This window comes from Erigeron canadensis, chromosome 3 (genome assembly GCF_010389155.1).
Source record: "Erigeron canadensis isolate Cc75 chromosome 3, C_canadensis_v1, whole genome shotgun sequence".
NCBI lineage: Eukaryota > Viridiplantae > Streptophyta > Magnoliopsida > Asterales > Asteraceae > Erigeron > Erigeron canadensis.
In genome coordinates this window covers 25231984-25243634 of record NC_057763.1, presented here as the reverse complement: position 1 = coordinate 25243634, position 11651 = coordinate 25231984, and the positions used below count along the sequence as shown (strand labels likewise).

At 35.5% G+C, this 11651-nt stretch overlaps 2 protein-coding genes across 2 annotated transcripts; both read right to left on the bottom strand.

The window, feature by feature from the left end:
* Nucleotides 1-1666: 1666 nt before the first annotated feature.
* Nucleotides 1667-9881, bottom strand: LOC122593041 (eukaryotic peptide chain release factor subunit 1-3-like). The gene is made up of 7 exons (XM_043765382.1): nucleotides 9555-9881; nucleotides 8461-8847; nucleotides 8088-8367; nucleotides 7925-8007; nucleotides 7244-7415; nucleotides 2287-3860; nucleotides 1667-1971 (listed from the first exon to the last, which is right to left on the bottom strand). Exon 6 carries the CDS (start codon nucleotides 3842-3844, stop codon nucleotides 2540-2542), a length of 1305 nt encoding a protein of 434 aa, XP_043621317.1. The 5' UTR covers nucleotides 3845-3860; nucleotides 7244-7415; nucleotides 7925-8007; nucleotides 8088-8367; nucleotides 8461-8847; nucleotides 9555-9881; the 3' UTR covers nucleotides 1667-1971; nucleotides 2287-2539.
* Nucleotides 9882-10148: 267 nt separating this feature from the next.
* On the bottom strand, nucleotides 10149-11651 carry LOC122593042 (homoserine kinase-like). Its single transcript, XM_043765383.1, has one exon. It carries the CDS (start codon nucleotides 11550-11552, stop codon nucleotides 10419-10421), a length of 1134 nt encoding a protein of 377 aa, XP_043621318.1. The 5' UTR covers nucleotides 11553-11651; the 3' UTR covers nucleotides 10149-10418.

Here is an 11651-nt window from a genome sequence, read left to right as displayed (position 1 = left end):
ATTAATTAAAAACATGATTATATAATTAAATGAATAGTTTTGTTGGGTTGTGAATGGATTGATGGCTCATTGTTAAAATTTTAGACTTTAGGCGAAATACATTATGTTCGAATATTATATATATATATATATATGGACAATCAAATAAGAACACTTTTAAAATAAAAACACGGTGGGAACACTTAAAAACATCATTTTGATGCATTAAAAGTCCATAAACTAACATAGCGTATAACTAATTATCTTTATTTTAGTGTTTAACAACACATTGGTCTCTCAAAATCGAGAAAATCATGTTTTTTTTGTGCATCCATCTTGGATGCATATTTATCAAAATGATGCATCCAACAAAAAATGTGATTTTTTTGATTTTGACAGATCAAAGTGTTGTTAAACACTTAAATAATGATAATTAGTTATGCACTATGTTATTTTTATGGAATTTTAATGCATCAAAATGATGTTTTTAAGTGTCTCGTCGTTCTTATTTTAAAAGTGTTCTTACCGGAGTGTTTTATATATATATATATATATATATATATATATATATATATATATATATATATATATATATATATAATATTAAATAGAGAGAGAAAAGAAAACGGATTGTGGGGGGTGGGAACTGGGAAGGAATAGAGAAAGCATGATGAAGTTTGAAATGAAAATGCCGGAATTTAGACGGCTGAATCTGCATTGTACGTACACATTGAAATTGCATGGTCTTTTCTTATATGTGCATTCATGTTAAGTTATATTAGATAATATCAATTAAAAGAATAGTTGCTACATACGTATAAAATTCTATGAGATTATACGTGTTTAATTCATATATTTTTTGACACATGTATTTTTTTCAATATTATTTTTTTTATCTTCACTTTTAAGTTTTAATCTAAACATGTCTATTTATCATTTTCCATTTCGATTAGATTCTTTAAATTGATCGGCCTCCCGGATAAGTTTGGTTATCAATTATTTCACATCTTCTATGAGACGTGATTAGTGACATTAATTATCTGTAGTACGTTGTTGATTTTTTGAATTCATAAGTGAAGTTCTTATATTTTAAAGAGGAAATTTTTATTCGATTAATGCTTTGTATTGTTCTAATAAAAAATATTCTAATGTTATCAGATGTTACATGTTGGGTTACAACAAATCAGATGGGTAAATTTCGTATAAATGTAGTGGTCATCCACTTATCCATCATGTCATGATTTTTACTTAGTGCAACAATTGCTTCTACTTGTGGGGGGTGTAGTGTGATTCATCCACAATGACAGCTCAACGAGGATGATAATATGCATAACTCTAAGGCGAGAATATGTGTAAAAAAGTTTATGTTTACGTTTTCTCTTGTTGATGATAGAAAGGGAACCTTCATATTTTGAAAAATTCATTGAATTTGACTTGAAAAGGAACGTATTCCCAACCGGAGCCATCTCTATCTTCATATTCTTATCTGAAAACCGCTTGAATTGTTATCCCAAAATATTATCCACCAGACTAACTTAAATGTTGTTCATATATTTCAAATATGAAGTTCTTAATTCCAAGACACCGTACAATGATTTTGTTTTAATAAAACATCTGCATCCAGGGATCTAACATTTAAAACCATAAATACAAAATTAAAAGAAATAAAAAAAAAAAACAATAATCATAAAAGAACAAAAACTGTTCCATTATTAAAACCAACAATCCTGTCTGGTAAAATAAAAGTTCCAAAGCAATCAAAATGAAACCAAAGTCAAGAAAAAATAAAAGGTAGACAGGTTCATACTAATCTCTTGGTTGGGAGACCACCTGGCATCCCTCCCAAACCAAGACCTTAATAGATCAAATCATGTTCCCAAAGCCAAAGCTCAAAATGCAGATCCACAATCAAGAATTTACTTAGTGCAACAATTGCTTCTACTTGTGGGGGGTGTAGTGTGATTCATCATATATTGGTCTTTCTTATTCCACCTGCATGAAAAATAAGAGAAAAATTTTATTTCGATGACAGCATAATTCAATAACCTTTAAACTACTATTTTTCCCCATTGGACAATATCGAACATTGGAGGTTGATGATGCAATTACAATCCATTTACTTATCAAATAGTCAGACTCAGGTTTGAGTAGGTAATCCTAGAACCCACAAACAACATAAACGTATCATTCCATTATTCATCTCTAATATAAAGTACAAAAATCAAGTGAACCACATAGTTCATCATAGTAGTAGGGCCTCTGTATATAAATTTATGTAAGAGAAAGGAAAGAAAACAAGCTACTAACCTTCATAAGAACCAGCTGAAGTTGGATTAGCCGCTTGAATACCTGCTTGTGTACTCCTTGAAGCTCGATTAGCGGCTTCAAAACCTTCTTCAGAACTCCTTGAAGCTCGATTAGCCACTTCAAAACCTTCATTAGACCTCATTGAGCCTCGACCAGTCACTTGAAGGCTGCCCCGGTCAGTCACTTGAAGAATGCCCTGGTGCTGGCTATCAGCTACATCCCCTTGCACCAGCAGGTGCGAAGTAGTTGATTGCTAATCTGATTCATATGCTTCTTCATCATCAGAAAGTTCATCAAAAGACCGAATGTCAAGCTGGTACCTAAGTATGCCACCTATACCACCAAACCCCCTACAAAATTGAGAACCTTCTTGAGATTTGTTTGTCACAAACTCGAGCATGCATCCAAATTTTTTGTATTCATTAGCAAACCACTTGAGCAATGACAACTTCTGAACTTCTAGCTCGACATTGGTGTCTGCATCTCTGAAGTTGCTCTGATCAGCCTCTTGGTCCTTGTTCAAATGCTTTATTACAATTTCACCTGTCGTGGTATTCTTAAGCATGTAACGGTTTATATCCAGATTCTCCCACACAATGAGAATTTCAACAGCACCCATCTCTAAGGCTTTCAGTGTATCATCCACACCAAATACATACTTTCCAGTATCTTGACTAATCTCTTCAAAATAATTTCCAATCAAACGCTTCTCTTGAATGAACTTCACATTAGCAAGAATTTCTGCTGACAGTTCGATGGCCTGATTGAAGCCATTTTCACCTCCATAAGAGACATCAACAACATTCAAAATTCTAGCTTGCAGACGAGGATCAAACATATCAGACTGGCTCAACTCAGTCTTAAAATCAGCAGACCCCGCAAGTATAAGTCCAGAAACATTAGGCTGACTGGTAGCAGGATTAATGAAAAACTGTGTCGCAAGCTCAGCCATTTTTCTCACATAGTTGTGACGTTTTTCCATTCGAAGACGTGCAAACCGAAGTGCTGATTGACCTCCTCGCCCGTGCTTTTTTGGTATGACTGTAAATTTGTGCAGCACTTCCTTTGTATTTCCACTTAACGTGCCAAAAAGGGTCCCATTACCATCCATGATGATGAACCCAAATTTGGCATCAGACTCCAATAGCTCATTCAGAGCTTCTGTATGGAACTTGTTGTCACATAGATAAAGGGAAGCATTAATAGGCTTGAATGGCTCAAAGTCAATTGTAACTTTTTCCTCTTTTCCCTCATCTGTAACTATGGTTCCAGTGTAAAGCACGAGTCCATTGGGAGGGACCTTGCTGTATAGTTTAAGTCTCTGTTGGGCAGATGTAATGGCACCTAAAACAGATTGACGGTTCACCCTGCTCTTGATATTAGAAGCAGTTCCAAACTCATCACCGAGCATCTTGTTGACTCGAGAAATTTGATCACGTGGAGGCATGATAAGGGAAATCATGCTGGTGCCGTTACCTCTAGCAGCTTCCAGTGCCTTTATATGCTTCTTGATCTCCCAAATCTCAACGTTCTTATCCGTTTCTTGATCCTCCGACATCCTGGCAAATGATTATCTGCTAAATACAACAAACAATTATTAATATATTGTTACGTACAAAGACATATATATGTAAAGGTAAAATGACTGGTCGACATAGATGAAAGAATAGGATAACTGCAAGTAAGTAGAACTACATAATATCCAAATTTAATTAAGTTACTAAGTGCTACAAAATCATTGGAACATGCAGACTATGAACACATCCAAGGTTATATCATCTGTTCAATACATTTACAAGTTTCTTATTTAAGAGTTTTCAAGCTGTCTATCTACTAGATATTTACTGGTGAAAAAACATGTAATAAGCCAGCCGATAAGAATCATAATACATTCTAACAAGCTACAAATAGATATAAAAATTATAACTTTACAACAATACATCGGATTTGATATCAAATAAAACATGTTCAAAGCCTCCGTATACTATTTTATCTCAAGTTAGAAACATCAAATGAGATCAAAAGTTTTATGCAGCTAAAACTATTTTGTTTGTGTAGTAATCAAATTTCCCTGCAAGTCTGCAACTTGCATGTTGTTAAATTGAAAACAAACAGATAAGTCTTAAACATTCTCCTAAGCTTAAATGCATCCTTTTTTAAGTAAAAAAAAAAAACAGCAAGATTAAGCTATATCAAAGTACCCAAAAACAACCTTAAATATCCCAAGAACAGATGACAATACAAGACGTACTTTTAACGAAAATTTTTTATTGATTACATTACAACTATGTAGCGTTATCTTACTCGGTACACAGGTGCTATTTTACATAGATATCAGGAACATTGATAGACAAATTGCTAGGGTTGTGATTAAGGACAGGCTGAATAAATAATTTTCCATTACTTGTCATTATTTTTACGAGTCCGATAAGATGACTAGAAGAGCTTAATGTTGCTCTCATCAATTGATAAAAACATGTCTCGTTTAGAGTCACATAATTCAACAACCCAAATCTTATTTGAGCTTTGGAAGTTGGTCACTCACACACACCCACACCCAGTATCATATATGCTAACTTCTACTTAAAATTTACCTTCAGCATTCTTCCAGTGTGTTTAACCAACGAAATTGACAAACAAAATCTTAAAAGTCATGCAATTAGACTAATAATGAAAATTGACCAACAAAATCTTAAGGAGATACAAATAGTGCAAATAGACTAACTAACCATCACAATGCCTGAATTACATATATCCATGTGCTAAACTACTATATCACAGGAAAGCAGACAACTTTGCATGGCTCACACAGTTTCGCCACAAGGTTCTCTCAATGTAATAGATACACCAATCAGAAACATTCATTCATTAACTAACAATCACAAAAACCAATTTTCAATTGAATTTAGTACACACAAAAAAGTATTATAATTATTATTAACTTATAATTATAATAATTATTAACATATAATATACACATACTTTTCTAGAAAGAATGATCAAGTAAACACAAAATTCAATTCAAAGCGCACACGAGGAGATCAAACTCAAAAACTTAAACTAAAGTAGAGCATTAATTATTAATTGAATAAATATATGAACCGAAAAAAGTTTGCTAACAAAGAAAGCAAGGTGGCCTGCAGCAGCTAGGATTTTGGATTTGTGTAGAATAAATAAGAACCCTAATAAGGTCTATTTATATTGAACAAATAAAATGATATCAACCACCGACTTAGATAGAGAAGAATTATGGACTTACAGTAGCTTAAATTAAAGGGATTATTACCTAAATAAACAAAGAAAGAGGCTTATTTTATGAATTAGACAAGCTTTTAAATACTTACCAATTCAGACAAAATACCCGTGTGATTTATGTACAAACCATAGGGATTTTTTTACCCAATCATGTCTCACCACTTGGCGATTACCTTTCACTCCCCTCAACACCACCATCTTATTCCCTTTTCTCTTCAAACCTTTTGTAAATTTATTCTGGAAAAAAAAAAAACATGAAACCGCCATTCCTTTATTCTTTCACCCATAATACCTCCTGCAATCTGAGTTGTTGATATGTACGTTTGATTTTCTTGTTCTTCTTTGTACAGCTACATATATGGGAAGAGCCTACAGATCCAAGTTTATTATCTTTTCATATGGTATTTCGCAAGTTCCTTAGTAGTCATCGGGGGATTGATTAATGTTATTAAAGTGGTCAAGATGTTAAATATGGATGGGATAAGTTTGGAGAAACTACATGGCAGAGCACAAGAGCAGCTCTGCAACTCCTCAAGAAGAAGATGGGCAAACACCATTTCTTATAGAAGGAGGACGAAGGAGGAGACCGAGGTATTTAGAGCAAGGTATAAGACTCGGACCAAATCTGAAGTCCTGAATCATTTTTTGACTACTTTATCTATCAAGTTGGGTCCTTTTCACCTCCTCTTTCGAGATCCTTGTTCTTCGTTACAATGTATAGATAAATATGATTTGCGATGTTGATCTGACAGGGACTCAAATTCTAGCAGTCACCAAATTTTTGAAATTTAGTCATTGTTTTATGCGGCACTGTGATTTGCCATGACAAGATACTGTATTTTCCAGAGTAAAATACACAAAATCTCACTGTAAAAAAAACTTGGGTACATGCTTTGAAAGTTAATTTTTATAAATTGCCTCAACAACTTTTGTATGAAGCTCTTTATTAGCCCATCCACTAACGAATTCGTAAACTAGATTAAGTTTATGTAGAATTACAACTGCAAAATCATTAATAGTTAACTTTATTTGAAACAGAGGTTAAATAAATTAATGGAAAAGTAATGAATATTCATCAGCTTAATAAATAACTTCATTGATTCGATGGTTTATGTGGCGGTTTTGTCCGGCGACAACAGTTATTTCTTGTTGTATTAAAACATGATCGATTTTTTGTTTACATAATTAATCGAAGGACGTGATGTCTTGGGTGAAAGAGGAAAGAAATGGGTGGTTTCACGTTCCTTTTTCAGAAGAAATCTGCATAAGGAATTGAAGAGAAAGAGAAAAGAGAAGAAGATGGTGGTGTTGGGGGGAGCGAAAAGTAGTGGCCAAGTGGTGAGACATAATTGGGTAAAATAATCCGTATGGTTTGTACGTAAATCACACGGGTATTTTGTCTAAATTGATAAGTTTTTAAAAGCTTGTCTAATTCATAAAATAGGCCTCTTTCTTTGTTTATTTAGGTAATAATCCCTTAGTTGGGTTGGCTAAATGTAAGAGTGAGAAATTAGTTTTTTAATGAATAGTATGGTTGGGTTGGGTTGGGTTGTGAATGGGGATGGCCTAAGGGAGCTCAATTGTCACCTACAAAATTAATCAAATTCTTTATGCATAAGGGAATTAAATGTACATATCTCCACAAGAAAGGATCATTTCCTTAATTAGTGCAATTGACAAGTTGAAAAGGACTTATTTATACCTGTGCAGAAGCATAAGACAATGATGCATACATCCCAGAAAATCTTTCACGAAATAGAACAGCCCACGCCATCACAATGTATGTTATGATTGAAGATAAGTTGTTTATCCCACAAAATAGTACAGCAGCAAACATGGAACTATGAACAGTGAATAAACTCTGTTGGTTATCTCTGTCACATAGAAGGATTACAATATTTCAAAAATACGACATAGTGCATGATGATTATCTTTACCAAGAATCCACATAGACTTGAGAAGACAGAAACTAGAAACACAAGAAATGCCAACTTTAACCTAGATTTTGCTCCCTTGATCCCAGAAGAGTAAGCCAAAAATAAAGGACACAAATACCATATGCATGGAATGCATCAAGTTGTATGACGGACTTCCAATAGTCCAATAAGGCAGATGTTGTTTCCATAGGCATGCCTGATGCCTTGGACTGACCCAGCCATTTTGTGGGAAAAGCATTGGAAAATAAATCTCTTTTGAACTAGAAAGTGGTTGACTTAATGTGTATACAAGGTTTTTATTGCTACTAACATAGTTATAAAACAAAACCATAAAGTGATGAATAATGGGGTAGTAAACAATTATTGCAAACCAAAACATATTAAATACAAAAGTAGGATACTACTCATATATTCAAAATTTTGCATTAGCTCTTAAGATAACTAACCTAAAGTATTTAATGACCTTACTCAAGTTCTGACCTAATGGCCCACAATAGATCATTCGTCCACCATTTTTCGAAAGGATTAACTGCAAGAACATGGATATGGCATTAGATGAGATTGTATTGTAACCTTTATGGAGTAAGTATTGAATTATATCCTATTTACCTCATCAAAGGCCTCAAATATGTCAATACTCAGTTGGTGAATGGTGCAAACAAATGTTCTACCTGTCTCAACAATATTTTTGACAGCCGGCATAACATTACAGCTGATCTGGCATCCAGTCCAGTTGTAGGTTCAGCCATGAAAATAATGGAGGGATTAGCAACAACTTCCACAGCAATTGTGAGCCGCTTACAATGTTCTGTTGATAGACCACTAACTGCCAGAATGCCAACCAAGGCGTCTTATATGGACAATACTTCAACTGTTTCCAGAATTTGTTCTATGAGATTGTGTACATGACATCAAAACAAGTTATGAAAAAATGATTGCCAAACAGATGTCTATCCTAATGGGCAAAAAACACATCACATACATATTTTGCTTTTGAATCAATTTCAGGATGGAGGCGAAGACAAGCAGAAAATATGACTGCTTCTTCAATTGTAATTTGGGGAGAGTGTACATCAGTTTGCTCACAATAACCTGAAATCGGAGCAAAGGCATCTTGGACTTTAGAATACTCCCGGATTTTAATCTCTCCTTCAACAATGTCACTGGTTTTTCTTCCAGCAAGAACATCAAAAAGCGTCGTTTTCCCAACACCACTGACACACCCATTAATGTTGTAATAACACCAGGCCTAAATGCCCCGGTGATATAACAAAGTAGTTGAAGTCTTTTCCCGGTGAAGCCATGTTCTCTCATTCCGTGACATTAAATGAGAAGGACAACATACACTTTCAGATACAGCTACCATAATCTGATGACAATACAAAATTTAATTAAGAGCATTATGACCAATTATAAGCTTCTTTATTGCGGCACTAGTGAGTTGCTTGATTTTTTATTTTTTTTTATACAACCTGTGAACAGATTCTTTTCGCATGAAAACCTAAAGTTTAGAAAAACTTAAGTTTAAACAAATTCTGATGGTGGAACTCTATCAGTACTCTTTTCGACAGTCATTCGAAAATGGGAAAATTTCTTTGCTTTGAAACTTCGACCTAAAAGTTACCAATTTACTCGATAGATCATTTGATGATGTAAACTGATCCGAGTATAAAAATGCAAGAAAAAAGGGCCCGAAGAATGATAAGTGGTAAGTTAAATATTAGTGATTAGCAGCATTTGCTTATCCGAAAAGTGAGTATAAATGTAAAAGCCACCTAAAGAACAGCCTACTACTGAACAACTAATATGAATGCCATCATCTATCTGCTAAACAACGATAAATAAAATCACAAGCTATTCAAAAAATTAGGCGTTTACTACAGACTCAACAACGAAAAAACAAAGCAACATCAACTAGGTCTGCTACATAGAGTTTTTCGAATCTGGATTTATACTCAAGTCACTGCTTAATCTCAAGCTAATATTTCCAAAAGATGAAGTAACTATAATCACTACTGTTGTGCATATTTTCCTATACGCAATGCATTAGAATGGAGTAAAATCTAAACAAAGTACCTTGATTCTTCCCTGTTCATGCATAGGTTCTTCTTAGCATTCATCAGACAGTGACCCATTTGGGGACTATACGTATCCATTGCTGTGGGAAGCACTGTCTACAGTTCATCTTTCAGTCTAGGGGATTTACAATAATATGCATTGAAAGGTTTTACAAATAAGGCGGCACGATTTCATCGAATTGAAGTGATATAATAGGAACCTCAAAGCCCTTGGCATTTAATATTGACAAAAGCATTTACCCAGTTAGCAACATCCTGAAGACATGTTTATCTCTTGTTCAATCCAAAATATAAACAATGGCATCAAGATATTACGAAAGCAAGACATACTTTTCTTAGTATACATACCCCAAAAACTTGTTTGAATGCAAGTAAAATCCTCGAACCAACACTAGGCTTGGCAAGTGTTGTATGGCCTGGGAGTTCAACAATTAGACCTCATAGATGATTCAGACCAAGTTCATGGTTTACAATGGAAGAAGCGCGTTTCACTCCAAGTTATTAATATTCCTGGGCGAATGTACAAAGGAAACCAGAGTTTCTTTCGCATGGTCTTATAAACATAGATTATAAATTAAGCAATAAAAGTGGATAACCGGAAAAACCAGATGAACATTCATTACCCCATCATGACAATCGTCCAAGAAATTAAAACCTAACGTATCAAAAATGAATTTAACAATCATTGTGTTCCTCACCAATTCATCCATGGTATTGTTTTTCACTCTACCACTCTAAAGAAGAAACCATACACCAAAAATCATTAAAAAAAAAAGTTCGAATATAATTCCATCATAAACCAATACAAAAGCTTACCCCGTCATCTCGATAATTTCTCAAAGATACAATAGATACTCCTATCCTATCTGGAAGTACTACTAACAAGCCTAGCACCAACTCTATCCAACTTCTGAACCATAGCCGAAGCTTTCAAATTCCCGTGTTTCAAAAAAGCTTCAACCATTTTCTCCCCGATCTCTCTCCCTTTTATCTCATCATCCGTAACTGCCACAGCAGTCGGTCCAGCTCCACTTATTGTACACCCAAACGCCCCTGCCTCTAATGCAGCTTTTTTCACACCATCCATACCCGGAATCAAAGGCGCCCTTCTTGGCTCCACTATCTTATCAGACGACAACGCCTTTCCTAACCCAACCAAATCCCCTTGCAACACAGCCGCCACCAACGCCCCAGCTTGACTACTATTCCATATATGATCCTTCATCGTTATCTCATCCGGCAAACACGCTCTCATCTTTTTAGTCGGTGCTTCAAACTCAGGATTCACAAGCACAAAACACAAATTCTTATCACTCGGGAACTTTAACCTAACGAATTCCAACGGGTCATAACTCCTAACTAAAACAAACCCACCCATAATCGCGGGCGCAATGTTATCCGCGTGATACCCAGATACTTTTGCTTCAGATTCAAGTCCAGCCAGGACTAAATCTGAAGAACCTAACCTCCCTCCGAAAAGCTCGTTAACCGCAACGGCCGCGGCTGCAGCGCTCGCAGCGCTGGAGCCGAGGCCGCTACCAAGAGGGAGACCCTTTTCGAGCGACAACGATAAACCCACAGACTTAACATTTAGCATATTCATAACAGAAATGGCAGCTATACCAGCACAATTCAATAAAGGGTTTTTACTTAACTTTTTAGAAGAGTTACCTGAGCCGGAAATATCGGAGATAGAGATATCGCCAGGGTGGACATTTGGGTCGAGTTTGAGAGTGACGTAGTCTCCAATTCCGTCAACGGCACAACCCAGAAAGTCAAAGCCTGGACCCAGATTGGCTACTGTAGCTGGGGCGAAAGATTTGACGGATGCGTAAATGGGTTCGGGTTCGGGATGATCAAGATTCGAGAGACTGACCCGGAAAGAAGAAGAAAAAGAAGGGAAATGAAGGTGGGAAAGAATGTAAGTTTTTTGAGATGAAAAACAAGAAGAAAAAGAAGGGACTGTGAGGAATGAATGTTGATGCGAAATCACCATTGAAAGAGAGTGTGGATGGTGGCGGCGGCGGCAGTGGTAGTTATGGATGATCGGAGTAGCGGTGGTTGGATGGCGGGGAAAAAGCTAAGTGGAGGTAAA

Coding starts and splice junctions, on each gene's coding strand:
- LOC122593041 (XM_043765382.1), bottom strand. CDS start 3,844: ATGTCGGAGGATCAAGAAACGGATAAGAACGTTGAGATTTGGGAGATC.
- LOC122593042 (XM_043765383.1), bottom strand. CDS start 11,552: ATGGTGATTTCGCATCAACATTCATTCCTCACAGTCCCTTCTTTTTCT.